The 18,546-nt window shown below is 39.7% G+C and overlaps 1 protein-coding gene across 2 annotated transcripts in view; it reads left to right on the top strand.

Moving 5' to 3' along the window:
- celsr3 (cadherin, EGF LAG seven-pass G-type receptor 3) overlaps positions 1–18,546 on the top strand; it is a 54,589-nt gene that overhangs the window by 15,259 nt on the left and 20,784 nt on the right. The window contains exons 4-14 of one of the 2 annotated variants that reach the window (XM_037245811.1): positions 7,952–8,174; positions 10,331–10,446; positions 10,552–10,640; positions 10,941–10,955; positions 11,305–11,462; positions 14,068–14,231; positions 14,748–14,873; positions 15,864–16,033; positions 16,124–16,309; positions 17,444–17,554; positions 17,656–17,824. In XM_037245811.1, the coding sequence (XP_037101706.1) occupies positions 7,952–8,174; positions 10,331–10,446; positions 10,552–10,640; positions 10,941–10,955; positions 11,305–11,462; positions 14,068–14,231; positions 14,748–14,873; positions 15,864–16,033; positions 16,124–16,309; positions 17,444–17,554; positions 17,656–17,824 (1,527 nt within the window). The remainder of the gene's footprint in view (positions 1–7,951; positions 8,175–10,330; positions 10,447–10,551; positions 10,641–10,940; positions 10,956–11,304; positions 11,463–14,067; positions 14,232–14,747; positions 14,874–15,863; positions 16,034–16,123; positions 16,310–17,443; positions 17,555–17,655; positions 17,825–18,546) is intronic. The other variant, XM_037245813.1, reaches the window with a different exon arrangement.

Raw genomic sequence — 18,546 nt, 5'->3', positions numbered from 1 at the left:
TTGCTGCAGAATTAGTTCATTAGGATGTTTTACTTGAATTAAGAAGTTTATTATGCTGGCTAGAACTTCTTAAAAGACAAAATTAATTTCGCAGGAAAGTAGGTATGGAAGCATAATGTTGTGATTTTATGATATTAGTTCCCACTAATCAAATCTTAGTGAGCGAATGGCACAGGCAAATGCTAAAGCTTATTTAAGCCTGGTCAATTTTGAATTCTTATTTATTTATTTATTTATTTACAAAGTTAACATATTTGCTGAAGCCGCCGGTTTACATTGTAGGTAATTACAAAAAACAAAGCAAAAAATAATAAACAATTCATTGTTATTCAAATCAATATTTACAACCTTCAAAAATAGCTTTGCAAACAAGTACTTTAAAAGTGAGTACTTCCAATACCATATATATTTGCATAATTTCAGTATTCCAATAACACAAACACATCTCCATATAATTCCTTGATAATTTTTATGTATGGTAAACTTGCAAACAGTTCTTGAATCACATTGAAATTCCTGGATTACAAACAGCTTTTGTATAAGGTGAGAAATTTTGTATTGATGTCTTTTGCAAAACCACAATATAATGATAATGATAAAACTATCAAAATGATGAATAAACAATATTTACTTAACTTCCAAACATATTGTTACATTTTCAGTTTGAACATAGTAGGTTGGCCAAATGCTAAAAACATTTTTTTTTTTTTACTCACGCATGCCCAATATGCTGTGGCATTATAGGAAATTTGCTACATTTGTAGCATTAAGCCTACAAGTACGTCAGTCAAAATATTTTTACTCCCCATTGGGACCTTCACACTTCAGTAATATTGTGATCTTCCAATGGATTTTCTTCCAATATATTGATTATTGCATAATAATTGCTGTCTCATAATAATGATTATTGTCATTGAAAAGTACTGGTGGCTAAATTATAATTATATTGTACTAGAGGTTTCAATCCCAGCTATAGCGGTTAAAATAAGAAACATTTGTGTACCATATCTGTGAGATAGGCTTTAATTGTAGCCCAGGAATTTAGCAGATTAAAAAGAGTTTCTTCTTTAAGAAGTTGTTTTTCTCCATTGGAAATATTCACAAATAGAAGCGGCTAATGATGGACGTACTGTGTAAATTCATTTTCATGTAATTACTCTGGATGTGGTTCACATTTCACACAGTGTTAAAAGTGTGTTAGGCCACTCATGAATTTCAAATCTGCATCCTCTCCAAATAAATGGGTGCCCTCGGGTAAAAAATGTTTCGTTTTTTTTTTTTTTTTTGTCGGCACGCTCAGGAAGAGAACACACGTGTGAAGTTTCTGTGAGCTGAAGTTAACAGTTTCTTTTGTTGGTGTCCCACATTGAGATTGTTTTTGATCTGCTGCGTTTTCCCTCTTTTGTCATGTGGCGCCTGACAACTTGAAACACGCATCATTGCCATGTGGGAAAACTTCTACTTTGCCGTTGTCTACCTGTTAGCTTGTCATTTACACACAGCACGGCTACTTTATACTGCTTTGCTTTAGTCTACAAGCTTCTGTTTTTTTACTTCATTTTGTATTTGATTTGAATTGATGCTGTGAAGTGTCACATCCGAGAGGAAAAGTAGTTTCAAACTCCCACTGAGACATTCAAGAAGAGTCACAATGAATAGAATGAAAACAAAGCACAATTGGTGGGGAATACAGAAGTCAAGAACACTAGTGGAGTGATGACTAATATCCATATATATTTATATGATTAATAATTGTTAGTTCTCCAATGGTGTCAGGTAAGTAGAAAAGACTGACTTGATATGAATGAGGCAGCCTTGAGAAGTAAAGGTGTATGCGTGACTTATCCAGGACAAATCAAGGGTCTGTCTGAATATAAGTAGCAGATTGATCACACCATATGCCTCCCTAGATCTGAATGGATGTGTCTTAGTAACCATTCCAGTACCCTCGCCTAAACTCAGCTGGGATTGGTTTCAGCTTAACTCCTAATAAGGACATGCAGTATAGAAATTTTAGAGTATGTATATTTTATTCTTGTGTTTCAAAGGTAGTCAGTACATTACAGAAATTAAGGAACATAAAAGCCTCTATGGACCGAGTTCAAATAAACTAAACTGTAGTGTGAATTGGATCTTAAACATTTGATAACCCTGATGACATGAAAAAGAAAGATGAAGGCAAATTATTTCATGCGACACTCAAGATGGTGATATACGATCACACTGTAAATGCAGAGTCTGCTTGGAAGAGACAAGACACAAGCAGGGATGCAGACTAAATTTGTTTGTGAGGAGACGGAAAGTCGACGTAAATAGAAATGAATTCTCATGGTGGTTGGACAGCAGGCTCTATTTCATACACAGTGAAGCTGAGACAAAAAGAGAGATGGCTAGAAGTGCAGTATAGGTGGAGACAAGATTAGTTTTACCTGCTATGACTATTAAATTGAAATATAATCTATTTTACAGAGAAGAGTGAGCAAGATCACATATCTAAGCTCTAGAAATGCATCTGCTCAATCGGTTGGTGTGTTATCAAACTAGTGGATTGTTTCAAGTGTTTGGATTGTGTAAAATAAAAAAAAAAGCCTGCATTCATCTAGTGCAGTAAATTTCGGTGAAGGTGAAAAATGTAGTCCAATTTCGAACTGGAAGAACAGAGGAGTGCTTTGTCTGTAACAAAGCAGGGAGATAAAAGTGTGAGGGCATTGAAAACAATCTTCCGAAAGGTAAACTACTGAATACAAAAACCTGAGGGAGGGGATAGTACCAAAACTAGACTGCTATCTTGCGCTCCATGCGTATGTCACGTTGCACTCATGGGCATACATCATCATTACTGCCACGCTGTTCTCATGAGAAGGTAGTACAATTTAGTATGACCAGTCACGCAGTACTGGTGTATATTTAAGGTTGCTTAAACCCAGGAAAAGGTGCACCTGATTCAACAAGGCCTCAGCACAGCACTGCAGCTCTCCAAATCTGGTGGTCGAAAAACAAAAGTTGAGTATGTGGTGCGTGTAACTATGCATGGGGGTGGGTTTGGTAAATCTGCGGCTAGCAGATCTGTGAGAGGGAGGTCTCTGCTGCTGTGGGAATAATCAACAGCCAATTTTGATTGTATCAGTCGCTCACTGACAGCTGTGGGAATAATCAATAGCCAACTTCGATTGTATCAGCCGTGCACTGACAGCGTTGACATGCCGGAACGCAGACAACCACTTTTTGACATAGGCGAAGTGGGCGCATGGGGATCCAAAACATCTTCTCATCTTAAGGACTGCCCCTTACTGCTAATTGTTTGTTTGTCTCCACAGTGGTTGTGCAGACCATTAGGATATGATTAAAAAAAAATCTAAAATGATTCAAAGGGCCTGCTGCTCCCAATTATCTGAACGAAATATCCATCATAATCCACCGCACGTCCTCTGAGCTTGTTATCTGTCTGCCTGTGCTTCAATCAAACCCATGAAAGTCACGTTGCAGCAGCAGTCTACCCTGCACCAGCACTTAGACATGGTCTGAGGTGGCGCAAGTTTATATCGACTTTCTGCCACCCATTAAGTCACTCGGCCAGTCTCATCTCCTGTAATATAACTCCTTTTGCTGCAGTGGTAGACCCTGCTCAGTGGAAACTGGTCTGCCAAATTGGAAAACATGCGCAGCCAGTCTTGCGCTTGCACGAAAATCAAGATACGCTGGCATTTGTTCCCCACCGGTAAATAAGCTTTCCAAGAAAATAGAGCCCAGTCACTTCACATATGTCCCAGGTATTTTGTTCTTTTTTATTTGGGGGGAGGAAGGGCATTATTCCCGCAACAACCAGCTGGCTTTTCTACTAGACACAAAAAGATAACCAAAATCAAAACATGCGGAGTTCATAACTTGAGCTATGTCGAGGGCTCATGTTATGTCATGTACGAAGGCCGTTCGAACACCAATATTTTGTCTTTTCAGGCCCCTCCAGAGTGCTTAATCTTTTGTTCAGTCACTACATTTTAATATACAATGTTGTTTATATAGAAGCACTTTATACAATTTATGGTTTGCTGTTGTCCATGAGCTATCAAACACCACTGTGGTATTTAAAAACATATTAAAACTAAAAAAGCAGTGGACATTTTTAAGTGTTACATAAAATGAAAGGATAAATACTGTATTGCAAACGAGAGAAAAGCGAGGATGTTCGATACCCATACCAGTACGAGTTCTCAATTCTTGAGTAGTAACCCTGACGGATACCAAGCACCATATCCCTATATTAAAGTTGTCCTTGAAATTAAAGGAAGTTCATGGCAATATTCTATTCTTCTAATTTCTACTTCCTGTTGGTAGAATGGTCAGAAAATACTGATACCGGATATTGGTACTTGCCCATCCGTAGAAAAAAAAAAGATTCCAGTGGAAGTCTTTTTACCTTTGAACAGCTGCTGTCAAGTAACTGAACCCAGGAATTGGAAACTGCCTTTCATAATACAGCTATGCTTTGTCGAGAATTAAACGATGACAGCAAAGATTGTTTATTTATGCGAAAAAGTCACAGATTAAGCAAATTGGTTGATTTGCAGTTCATTATGCATTTCTTGAGGGGCCGTAGGAGAGAGAATGATCGAGACGGGGGGGGGACGATGTAAAAGGGAGCAAGACCTACAGGGGAAAGACAAAAGGCAGGAAAGAGGGATCTACGCAGAGTATATCGGCCTCCGGGGATGTACCATGTGGTGAGGTGGAAGAGGAGGGAGCGACCGGGCGGTGGGAGCTGAGGCGAAGCAAACTAAGATGCCGAGGGGTACTTGAAGAATATAGTGGCTTTGATGAATAAAACATCTGCATGAATGAAAGGATGGTGAGAATACATTACGCCAAGCATGGAGGAGGAAGAAGAGATGAGCAACTAAAGATGAGGCAAGATGGATAAATACTTAGAGAGAACACAGGTGAGGAAAGGAAGGATGAAGCAATAGACTGGAGGGAGGCAAAGTGAAACTAAACTAAACTGATTAGGTAAGTGATAATTCAGGGAGAGCCATAATATTTCGGGACTGCAAGTGGACATTTGCTGAAGTTAAGGTCTACAATCTAAAAATATATTTTAACATTTCATTCATAGTGTTAAAAGTGCAGCAAAAATAAAATGTTTTTTTGTGCCGGTGCAGGCCTTGTGTAGTGTGACAATTTTGTGGCTGAAATGTTATCGACTGTTGGTCAATTTTAATGGCAATGAGAGGAGCCGCTTTGATTGGCCGTGAATCTGTTGTGGTCACACCCACAGTGACGCAAACCACCTGTTTCTAACAAGCCTCGTGCCTCTGTGAAAATATCCACAGTTGGTGTAGCCTGTCTTGTTGCACCGAAAAGACTGCTCAAAATCTTTGGATTCTTTGTATCCTTGATTTGGGAATATTTTCTGTGGAACGTTTTTGACTTCCTCTTGTCACAATCCAAGGATGAAAGAAAATGCACTGCAATCCTGCCTGTTGTTCTTGACTTCCTCTAATTGGGATGTCTCTGTTTTTTCAGTTATTTCTATTCTTTCTCCAATTTATTTCCTGCTTCTGTCTCCGTCCAACTGTGCGTGCAAAATGAACCAGCCTGTGTGTTTGGCACGTACGCACGTGTGTATTTGCGTTTGTGTGTGTGTGTATTTATAGGTACGTTTAATAATGAACACGCATTATTCATGAGTTTTAATGTCTATTCATTTATTTTAATATTAATGAGTCTGTGCAGATAAGTTGTCCAAGAGAAAAAGGCAAGACAGGCAATTTACTGCATTAGCAAAACTGCGTCCTTGTTGCCGAGGTTGACTTACATGGACGTTTCTGTTATGTTTCTGTTGGCGAGAGAAGGCGACGCCACTAATGGATGATGCACTAAGATGACAATCATTTGGCAATTGGCTTAACGGTAAATCGATGAAGACTTGGAAGGACAAACAAATGAAGAGTAGTCAAGAAAGCAAAGTGGTCAGCTACTCACCAGCTCTGTACATACTATTCATAGGAATATCTAAGTATAGTAATTATGATGATACGGCGATGATGTCTGCATTGCCTGGAAGCACTCACAAACCATTCAGATTCCTCTGAAGACATTGTCTATGTGGCTCGGAGCCACGAGTAGAGGGAAGACGGAATCTTTTGCTGTTTGGCTTCACTTGTGTGTGGGCGTGTGTGTTGGAGGGCCCTTACCTGCCCTCTAAGCATGTGTAGCTATTGTTTGTATATCTCAATGTCTTTTCTGTCTGATGATATTTTCATCCAAACTATCATGAGGAATGGGGAAGGTTTCTATTGACTTACAACCGTGTGTGTGTATATTTGTGTGTGGCCTTGTGTGATGTGTGGACTTTTTGCTCGTGGGCACAAGCTAAAAGCAGCACAAACAAAGTGCCAACAGAGACAGCTACTTGATCAAACTTGACAGCCTCGAGGGCAAGGGCAATGATTCTTTGTGCTTTGTGTTTTTCTGTGTGCCTGTGTGTGTTTGTGTGCAAATGAGAGAAATACTGGAAGTCTGACACACAAAATTAGATATATTGCTTATGTACGTAATCAGAATGTCATTCTGCTTGCCATCTTCTGCAGTGTGGATGTTTGAAATGCTGTCGTCAGGCTCTACTGAGGGTCCATAAGGGGCAATTTATCTGGAGGCCAGTTTCAAACCTTGTTTGCTCTTTTTATACGGAGAAGCCAAGGGGGATGGGGTGCGAGTGTGAGCAGCTGCTGTGTCAGAATATGTTTGTGTCCGAATGTGCTCCAGGAAAGGTAGAAACAGATCATTGATGTGCTGCATTCTGTGTGTGGTGATGAAGGGATTACGTGGGTGTTTCTTTTCATAGACAGATAATGTAGAACTTGTTTTTCATTTCTTACCTCCACCAAGGAGGTTGCTTTTATCAATCTGTTTTTCTACGTGCAAAAGTACATTCCCAATAAATTGGAACAACACTCATTGAAATGGAACTAGCCAGAACTTTCTGAAATGTGACGTGGGATGAGGCCACCCAGTTGGATTTTTTTACTTTCAAATTTGGGGTAAATGCTGCTAAGGCATAAACCTTGCATTGATGACTGCTACTTATTCAGTTAGTCTGTGTTGAGAATAAATAAAGGCAACAAAGTTGTTTATTTATGTTGGCTGTCTTTGCTCATTCGCTCTATCTCATCAAATCTCATGAGATGAGGTCATTTGTTAAGAGACAGGCTAGCTGTTTCACGCAAATGATCCTTTTTTTGGAGGTCAGATTGCCCATTATATTCTTTTGTGTTTTTCCATAATATCGTGTTCGCTCCATTTGATCGACCATAAACGTCAGTCTGCTACAAAAGAAACTCTTTAGTCCTCCTCAAGGAATCAGCACCCTGCTGGTGTACTCCATAATGAAGGAGACGTTTGCATAAAAAGGAGAGTATAATTGGCTGCCTGATTGGGAAGAAAAACCAAGTCTATGAATATGGTGCATAATGGAGATGCAATCAGCACTGTTTATTGCACTACTTTTCCATCCTCGAAACCTTGAAATAAATATTTCTGAAGGCCATAGAACAACAATAAGAAACAATAACAACAATAACGCTGATTAATTAAAAAATAAGTTTGTTTTTTTCTTGTGTGGTACATTATGAACATGTTTTTGCTCCTTCAATGGACCTGCAAATTTTGACTGCACATTTCGCAGATTTTTTTACCCTCCAGAAATCTATTAAGAGCCAAACAATTTATCCATTTTTAAAAATGTCATTTTTGTCATACATCAAGATAAGAAATAGACAGTCATATGTGGCCCCCCAGTAGCATTGATGAAAAATTGTAGCGCGCAGCAGCTTTTAAATTGCCCATCCCTCCTGTATTGTTTCTCTGTGTCTTGTTTTTGTTTCTAAGCTACTGTGGTGTAATTTCACAGAAATCGTAAGAGGCCTTATGTTTATTAAGTGTGTTTCCGACACAGGTGACCGATGTGAATCCGATCGGCGAACCGGGGGCTGCGTGCCTGGGGTGTGCCGTAACGGAGGGACATGCCGGGAACTCTCGGGCGGCGGCTTCCGCTGCGAGTGTCCTGCCGGCGGGTACGAGCGACCATATTGCACCATCACGTCCCGCTCCTTCCCCCCAAAGACCTTTGCCATGTTTCGGGGCCTCAGACAGCGGTTTCACCTCTCCATCTCTTTAACGTAAGTAGATAAGAAAGACTACCTTCTGTTGCTATCATGTTTCCTTGGGCTCTCATCTCTCAAAATCCAATTTCCCCTCATCCAGAGATCTATAATTAGACCCCTTTGATTCTCATCTCGCACTGTTTTTTTCACTTTTGATTTGGTCTCCATCTCGTAGATCGATGTCACTCCTTTTCTCTTGCTTCCATGACGCACACTGGTGGGCAATTTGATTTCTCTTCTTTCAACTTTCATCTGCCCATCTTCAGGTCTCATCAACATTTGTATCCCTGTGGTATTCTCTCAGTCTATCATTCAGCCTCAGGTGATCTCATCCTTTCTTAGGGAGGCCATCGGAGTGCCTTCAGTATGACTTTTATGGTTTTCCCCGTACAATGATAAAATATTATAAATATATTAATTTTAAAATAGTTCATAAAAACCAGCAATTCTCTAAAGTGGCAGCAATGTTTAAGTTTGAGTAAGCATATCTTAAAATCCAGATTTTTATTGTCACCACAAACACTCTCTATGCATTACATTTATAAATTGCAGTGTGTTCAGAAATCTTACTGTAATCGGTGCTCATTTAAAAATTGTCTCCTGACAACTTATGACAAAAAAACAATCAAAATCAATTCTGCAAATATACGTAGAACAAATGCCTCAAAGAAAGCCCTTCAACTTCTAGACTAAAAAAAAACCCCTGGCTTGGCTGAACTTAGTCTTGTCCACACACATTAGGATTTGCCATCTGAAATTTGAACAGGTTTAATGTGTATGACATCACAGGATAATTGGTCAGGATAATCTTTTAGAAACATCAGCGTTTGTCGACTTTGAGCTTGGAATCATTGTCAAAATTGAGAGACCCTATTGTTAAACTGCAGGTGCCCATTAATAGTCACATGTGGGAGTCTTGCACATCAATGTTAAACGTAGTGCCTTGCTGAATGGCAAAAGATTGCTGAGCTTGACATGCAGTCAAATTCTTAGCCTTGTTGAATTTTACATCTTAAGGTAGCTAACTGAAGCATCTGCACTGACATTGTTACCCTGCCTGCTCTCCATATTTTATTCAGCACCCTGTTTGCTTCCAGTGAAATGTTTGGCCTGATTTTGCAGAACACAGCATTGTAGAACGCTATCATTTCTCAAGTCCCTCCACCCACTCCAAACAATTTTGTATCCCCATCTTCATCAGTCACCTTCAGAGGTGCGCGATTTGTCATTGCCACAGGGCCTAAAGACTGATACTGGGTAAATATGCTGTGTTCCCTGGAGCTGCAGCAAGCAGTATATATTTGGGTGTACGGGCCAGCTGGAGAGTCTGTGCTTCACAGATGAACAAACATTAGTTGAGACATTTTAAGAGCGAGAACATCAATATGCTTCGCCAGCAGGGGATACAAATATGAACTAAAGCATGTTTTTATGCTAAATTTGTACAACATATTTATGTAATGTCCAATGCCATAATGTCGTCGACATATCGGGCACACGAAAATTTACCACATCCTTTCCTCTCCTGTCTGTGTTTTAGCTGGCTGTTGCACAACAGCTAGTTGGTTAGCTGAAACTTGATAGCTCTGCAGGATGTCGGCAAGCACGGTTCAGCACTGCTGCAGTGACTGCCAAGTCATGCAGACAATTGCTATGGAAGAAATCAATATTTGCATGATTCTAATCAGTTCACAATGTCTTCTATAATGGTCACAAAAGTTCCAAGTACACATTTATAAGATTTTCAAATTCACTTTGGCTATGATTCTGATGTCGTAAGGGCTTGATGCTTTATAAGTGAAGTCTGCACCAAATCTGAATCTGGTTTTCATAGGTTATGTATGATCTGTCATAATAATTACTTTTTACTTCATTTTGACTTGTTTTTTTAACTCAGTTAGGTTGAATTCATTTTTGGAGTGGGTACTTTTTATTTTTTCAAAAATGCTTTGTTTCACTTGTCATTGGTCAATTGAAACATGTTTTGATTTCCACCCCTTTATTGAAAAACAAGACATTACATGTATTTCAAAATTAACATCTACGCACGCACTCACTCGCTTCTTTCTTTTAAACTACATAAAGTTTATGACCATCAAAAACGAGTGGGGTTGCTTGACCAAGTAAGAAGCCAAACTTTCATCCCATCATATATGTATGTTTTTTTCTAGTTTTGCCACACTTGAGAGCAACGGCCTTCTGTTCTACAATGGACGCTTCAACGAGAAGCATGACTTTATCACTTTGGAGATCCAAGAGGGACAAGTGGTGCTTAAATACTCCACAGGTACGTACAAACACCGAGCATTGCAGGTTGTCTCAATACATTGAGCTGAGCGAAAAGGAAAAAGTGCAAGTTTGGTTATTTTGATTTTTTGTACAATACCTGCAGGTGAATCGTCCACCCAGGTGAGCCCTTTTCTGCGTGGAGGTGTGAGTGATGGGGAATGGCACACAGTTCACATCCATTATTACAACAAGGTGAGTTGCTCACAAAATCTTATCACAATTGTGCTATTTTATTACACTCACTCACATTTCACATGTAATTTCATAATGGCTTCATATCAAGTGTCCTTTTCCAGGCTTTGTATTGTTTGGCTTTCTCCTGAATTTTAATTGCTTTGCTTGTCTACTGAATTTATTTTAACATTTCATGCCAACAAAGCTCTTTTCTTGCTGACAAACATGCGATTATGCCATTGCGTGGGTGTTTGCTTGTCATTCTCGCAGTGAATGCACATCACCTTTAATTTTCTTTTGTTCTTTTATTTTCCTCAGCCAGCTATACGCTATGTGAGTATGACTGTGTGACATGCTGTCTGTTTTCCTTTCTTACCCTGCAGATTGTGTGTAAATTAATCAGTTTATTGTGTCTTGCCTGAACAATAAATCTTTTCCTTTTTCCTTACTATGAGATACAGTATGAGCAATGTATCCCACTGGTCTGCTATACTCTATTTTAGACTGATAGTAAGACAGGTATCGAGTGGGATACAATGTAGTCAACAACCTTGCATTTTTAGTTGATAATTTTGTTCTTTAATGTGGCTTGTCTGGTTGTCTAAAAAAACGTCATACAAGAGTCTTAATTAAAAAAACAAATCCTCTGCAATCTTTTCATTTTGCTCCTTTGTGTGTTCAGCCCAAGCGCAGCATGAGTGGTGAGGCTCAGGGTCCCTCAGATGAGAAGATTGCAGTAGTGAGCATTGACGACTGCGATACAACCTTGTCACTCCGCTTCGGGAGTCAGCTTGGAAATTACAGCTGTGCTGCTCAGGGCAAACAGATCAGCAGCAAAAAGTGAGTGTGTCTTTTTATGCAAGAATGTTATGTTTACACTTGAAGAGCCAGAGTGGTGTATATATATGGATGTGTTTTCAAATTGTGAAACATGTACTCCTACTCCCATAAGATCCCACAATGAAAAGATCTTGAAATGAGTATATTAAGTCGTCTTTCATGAAACATCAATTGACTGCATGCTTCCTGGTGATTCGTTGTATCTCTCTTATGATCTTATTACCTGTTGTTCTCGTCATCTTCATTTCTTTCAGCAATGCTTGCTGATATTGCGCTCCCATCTTTAATAAAACACTTTGATGGGCCCGTGTCTTGTCACCAGAAATGTGTAAAGGTTATAAGGATGAAATTATAATGATAACTAAAGAATTTTCCAGAAACTTGCATGCTTGCTGAACCAGATAAGTGATACAGAAAATGGATAAATGCATCGGTGGATGTTAAACTAATTTCCAGAAGACCTTGGTCCCAATGTTCTTGCCCAGCACAAGTCCAGCACAAAGTGCAGCTTAACTAAATGCATAGGTGGAGTTGTCTTTCCTTTGATATTTTTGTAGAAAGGGGAGTTTGCACCATTGTGGGAGTGAACACAACAGACTTACTTCCTGGCCACTGAACGCAGCTCCACTCATTCTGTCTTAATGCCGGAGAGGCTCACACAGTCTTGGACATTGCGAAAGCAGGTGTAGATTCATTGGAGTACATGCAGAAGTGCACAATGACCATTGATAACGAACTTCATGCGGAACTCCACTTGCGGATCATGTTAAGTTGACCAAGGCAATCATAGAAGACTGCTGTGAAACTTGGAGACCACCTTCCACCTCGATTAATTTTGTGCCCGCGAAATAGCATAACAGACAGCTTCTTCCTCCAGGCTGTCGCTCTGATGAACTCACACCACTCATAGAAACTCAAGAGACATCACTGTGCAATAACATCCAGCTCTCACCACTTAAATGTTTTGTTAGTTACCTGAATGTATTCAGTCACTTAAATGTTGCACAGAGGCTGAGATCAACCGGAGTCAAATTCCCTGTTTGGCATGCACAAACTTGGTCAATAAAGCTGATTCAGATTCTGTGCCACTGCCAAGGAATCTGAGTTTCTCTACCTGTGCATAAACTAGACCTGCTTTGAGCTGGTCTAAAGTATACTTTCTGTTACCAAATTTTGATATGCATCGGGGGCGTGCAAAAGAAAACGAACAGCATGGTGCACCACTGTCTGCCACATTCCCAAATACAGTAAACTAGTCTTGCCGTGACACAAAAATTAAGTGGTGTCAGTTTTTACGCGCTGCATTTGAGAGCAGAGCCTTGAAAGTTGAGACGTGTAAAAAGTTCTTTTCTAAATCAGAAATGTGCAAAGGGGTCATTTGGTGCTTAGACTGACTTCATACATTTCACTTTTTAATTTTTTCCCCCCACTAACTAGTACTAATAAGTACTAGTTGACTATGACTTATTGACTTTGCCGTACCAAGTAGCCACATTTCGATCTATTGACAAATTATAGATGCAATTATAGACAAATCAAAATAACATGCAAGTTTTTGGAACAAGTGAAGAAGACAAAGTGTCTAGAGAAAATCCACTTAAGTATGGGTAGATCATACAAACTCGACACAAAAGGTGTGAAACCGAGATTTTGACCTGGAACCTTTTAACTGTGGAGCAGATTAAAGCTCAACACTTCTACAGATCCTCAAAATTGTTGTTGTTGTAGTGGTTTATGTCTAGCTTCTGGGTGCTGTAATCACATTGGCTGTCATCTAAGCATGAAGAAAAGCAGGAAGGATCAGAGAAACACTGTCTAACGCCTCCATAGCATGTCTCATCTTTTACTCAGCACTGGCTTCCAATGATGCTTTTTTGTTCATATTTGTCAAAGGTAAATCTCTTTTTTGTGTTTTAATGTGTCTGGGTTTCCTCTCCATTTGATATATGGTCTTTTATCAAAGCCAGGTTTAATAAAGAAAATAAAGACAATAATTCACACTCGAGAGCACAAATGTCTCAGCGACAACACAAAGATGTCTTTTTTTTGTTCAGGTTATCCATTATCACATCTTCTTTCTCCCCACATTCCCTCAGCTTACCTTCTGTTTTCTCATTCACTTCTCCACTTTTGATATTTGCTTTAACGCACAGTTAATGACAGATTTTTTTTAGTCTGCGTCCCAGCTGCCTCCTGTCATCCTTTTATCATTTTTTGCCTCCATTATTATGATTATGATTGTTATTTTGTCGATGTTTCCTTAAAGCACCTTATTTTATTTTTTGCCCCTGTTCTCTGCTTTGTCCCCCATCTACCTCGTAATCCGCTTGATGATTAACGTCACTCATATTCAATCTTCATCTATCTATCTCCTTGTATTCTTTTCTGTCTCCTCTTTTCAATTTCTTTCCTCCTCCCTTTAGTCCCCCATCATCCTTTGATTTCACCCCAAAAGCCGTGCTTATGCTGCCATTATTATTTCCTCAGGCAAGATATTTCATGGGTTTGTTTAATCCTTATCGCCTGTCCTTTCTTATTATCTGACAATGGGTGAATGAGAAAATTCGGCCTTAACATCCTTAATCCATATCTCCTGATTTCTTAGGTCTCTTGACCTGACTGGTCCATTGTTCCTGGGTGGGGTTCCCAACATTCCAGACAACTTCCCGTTTGGCACCAGGGAGTTTATCGGCTGTATGAAAGAGCTGCACATTGACAACAAACCTCTGGACTTGGCTGGGTTTATTGCTAACAATGGAACTCTGCCAGGTCAGCAATTTTATTCAAGCCATAGCTAACTTTCATCGCTCTATTTTTAGGACTAGCAACAATCCGTGCATGACCAGTGGGTGGCATGGGAACAGATATCAGAACCCTAACAATGATGGCACACTGGCCAACAGGACGATTTAAAAACAAAAATAATGAAGGCAATCATAATAATAATGATGCGTTCAATTCATTTATTTCCAAAATGACTCAGAAGGTTTAATGCTTTGTTTTCATATTTGTATATGAAATATGATGAAATTCACGCACATATCTGTGCTTGTGACCTGAACAAATTCATCATAACATACAGCAGTCTACGTACTACATTGGTCCCAACTGCCCCCACTGCCCTGATGCATTTCAATAGCCGTCAATTATATGGGGATTTCTGCCATTCATAGTCCAGCTCGGTCCCTATACCCCGTGAATACATACAATTCGCTATGTATCAGTTTTTAATACCTGCAAATACCTGTAAATATGTAATATGATGTTCTCCTGTGTTAATGGTAGGCTGCAGTGCAAAACTTCCCTTCTGCAAGTCCAATCCCTGTCAGAATGGAGGAGTCTGCCGGGTCAGCTGGGAGACATTCTCCTGTGACTGTCCTCTTGGGTACGGAGGGAAGGACTGCAGCCATGGTGAGAGCCTATTTCAGTTACAAAAAATCAATTTTCCTATGGCATTCAGTGGTTAATACATTATTATGAAAATATTAGCAGAAAGTGATCACAGTATGAAATCTACAACAAGGTGCTTTCTATTTTCAGTGGGCTTTATTTACCTGGGCTTTTTAGATAGAAGAGCAAAGAGTCCAATAGGAGCAGCATGGGTAAATTCATTTGAGAAAAAAAATCCGATCATTTAAAAGTCTTTTCTATCAAAAGAAAACTGAAGCTTATGGTTGAGCTTGAGGGTGGAACAGACCACAAGGGATTTTGAGCAGAAAATGAAAAGCTGTTACATAGATAAGCAGGAGCGGAAGACAGGCTGGAAAATATGATCAGAGTTAGCTAAATGTGTTTATAAGTAAAACAGAGTTCCTGAAAAGAGAACAGAGTCAGATGGCGAATGAATGAATCTCGCAATCTCTAACGCTCACTGAAGTGGTTTGCAGTAGAGGTGTAAAGTACTTAGGATGAGAATTGGCACCTCCAAATCTGAGACTAAGCAGCAGATCCTGGATAGAAGTGACCCAAATGAGTCGTTCGGGAGGAACTCAAAGTTGAGTCGCTCCTCCTCCACATTGAGAGGAGCCAAATGAGGTGGCTCGGCATCTTGTTAGGATGCTGGTGAGACGTTCCGGGCACATACCACCAGGAGAATTCTCTGGAAATGACCCAGGACACGCTGGAGAGACTCCCAACTGTCCTGAGAACACCGCACTGTTGACTACCAGCACGGCATTCAAATTTCAGTGGCTAATCATTATTCCAAGTGTCGACTTTGCTCGTAATTACACTAGGCCGTGGTTCTGTGGTTATTCATACACACGTACACAGTAATATTACATTTCCTCTACATCGTATTTCTTCTCAAGTCCAATGATTCATCCGATGACTCATCACCATTATCGTCATCCAGGATGTCTCTGACTTTTTCCACATGATCCCTTCTCATCTTTTCTGCAGTGATGCCACACCCCCATCGCTTTTTGGGAAACAGTGCCCTCTGGTGGGATCTAAAGAACGACGTCACTATTTCCACACCTTGGTACCTGGGTTTGGTGTTCCGAACCAGATCCCGAGAAGGGACGCTGCTTCAGGCTCAGGCCGGCCAGTATACCAGCCTGCTATTTCAGGTTAGGAAACATCTCTTTCATAGTTTTTGTCTTATTTGTGCTACCTCGACTACCCGATTATTTTTGCTGATGTCTCGCATTCACTTCCAGGTGATAAATGGTCAGCTAGTGTTCTCTGTCACTCGGGGTTCTACCAGACCAGTGAGGTTGAGGCTAGATCAGGTTCAAGTGGCAGATGGGCGGTGGCACGACCTCCAGCTAGAACTACGAGATGTTCGCAGTGGCCGTGAAACTCGCTATGTTGCCACTCTTCGCCTTGACTTTGGACTTTATCAAGTAAGTATCAATAAGCCAAAAGAAACAATCACTTCAATTTTACATTTTATAGCTGATCTTAGAGAGAATGTCTCAGCCAAAGCTCTCACAAAGGCAAAGGGTGCATACCTAAATCAACTATGATCCACTCCAGCTCTGGAGGTGCAGTTCAATTGACCAGATGTGGTGGGTCTCTGCAACTGTAACTACAAAGTTAAAATAAATTCAAGTAAAAATAATACACGCTTTTATAATTTGCACCCAAATCCAATCAAATTTCTCTGAGTAAAAACAAATCACTCAACCACATTCACATTACACATAACAAATTGCTCCTGAAATAGAATTTTAGCTATTAGCGTAGCTCAACAAAAGTGTTTTTCCTCCTCTATAATGGTTGCTAGGCAGAGTCCTAAGCTACATATATAGTAATGATATAGGTAAATCACCAAAAGGAAGTAGTTTTTTTTCCCCACATTTATTTCCTTGAGAGAATGAAGACCATTGAGCAAGACCATTACAAATGCCCAAAGATTGTATCTGGAATCTTCTAGCTAGGTTTGTGAAGATGTTTACAGCAGTCGATGTTTGACATTAAGTATTCATTAATTTGACAGTGATTACCTTTGAAATTACTTGGCAGTAACTGTCGGCCAAACATCAATTCTTATTGCTGAAAAACTAACATTGTAGATGGGACCCATTGATTTATATTTCATGCTTGATGTCTAATGTTCCCAAACACTGCTGCTTCACATCACATCCACTGTTGTGAGCATTGTCACTGTGTGCATCGATCTCATTTGATTGTTTTCTTTTATTTAATTGAGTCTATTATTCTGTCTGCCGTTACATCTTCAAAAGCTAATCTTTTAGTCTGCAATGTGTCCTTGGTAATAATCACACATGAAAAAAAATATATACTACTTAGAAATATTGCACTTTAAATTTCTTTAAATTCCACTTTAAATTAATTAAAAAGACAACCTTGATTTCTTCATTCTTCATACATTGCGATTTGATAATGACTGTGACATTCAAGTGAAACCCTTATGCGTCTTTGTTCAGGAATTCAGTTCTCATCTTTTAACAATGATCATTTTTTTGCCTTTTCTGTCCCCCTTTGACTTCTCACTATTCTTTCCCCACCATTAGGGAACAGCAATTGTAGGAAACGAGATTCATGGATTGAAGGTGAAACATCTGCATGTGGGAGGAGTGTTGGGCTCTGGAGAGGTCCAGAATGGGATCAGAGGATGCATACAGGTGAGACTGTAATGGTGAATTATTGATGAATGGGTGGCCTCATAAGGGGAAAGTTATTTGTTTTTGTAAAATATGTATGCAATAACTGTCTCTCTTTCTAGGGTGTTCGCTTGGGTGTGAGACCGGACGCCCCCCCACTGCCGCGCCCCTCCAGAACTGTCAAAGTGGAAATTGGCTGCAATGTGGGGAACCCTTGCGTCTCATCTCCTTGTCCCGCCCACAGTCACTGTTCAGACCAATGGGAGCGGCACACCTGCGTATGTGAACCTGGTGAGTTAGTTGTCTTTCACCCACCTGGGAAAGTGAAATTGCAAAAGCTATCTTCAGAAAAAGAGTGAGAGTAAAGTAATGATATCAACTGTTTCATTTCTTAAATTTACATTGTGCATAGCAGTAAATTTTTCCAGCACAGATAATTTAACTGTTTTCATATGTGCGGAGTTAAAGTAAAAAAGTTTGTCAGAAAAAAGTGAAGTGCAAATACCTGAAATGTTGAGGAGCTGTTTGAGTTCTCATCCAAATGAAATTGAGGAAAAACCTAAAACTTTTGAGGCAAATGAGAAGAGATGAATCACAACAGTGGGAGCAAACACGTGAAGAAATGAGCCAAAAAGAGAGTTAGAGGAAGATCAGAGCGGAGGAACAGACGGTTTGAAAATGTTAATGCTTAATTAAGTGAAAATGATGGCAGACGGAAATAATGTAAACAGCAGCGGTTTGGGGCGGTAATACAAAAGACGAGAAGAAAGAGAACTTGGGAAAGTCTAATCAAATAGCCTGAAAACATAGGCGACACATTTCATGAATAGATCTGAACAGTAGGTTAGAGGAAAAAAAAAAGATTTAAAATTGAATCATTAATTAAGCAGAACAAGCTGCAAGAGAAATGTGTCAGGATACAAATGACATCCTCAGCTTTGCATTGTTTACATGCAACCATCTGTCAGCAGATTGAGGGAAAAAAGTGTTTGAGAAAACAGTCATTGTATTAA

This window comes from Syngnathus acus, chromosome 2, assembly GCF_901709675.1.
Source record: "Syngnathus acus chromosome 2, fSynAcu1.2, whole genome shotgun sequence".
NCBI classification, from domain to species: domain Eukaryota; kingdom Metazoa; phylum Chordata; class Actinopteri; order Syngnathiformes; family Syngnathidae; genus Syngnathus; species Syngnathus acus.
The sequence above is the reverse complement of the archived record's forward strand: the minus strand, read 5'-3'. Positions and strand labels throughout refer to the sequence as shown.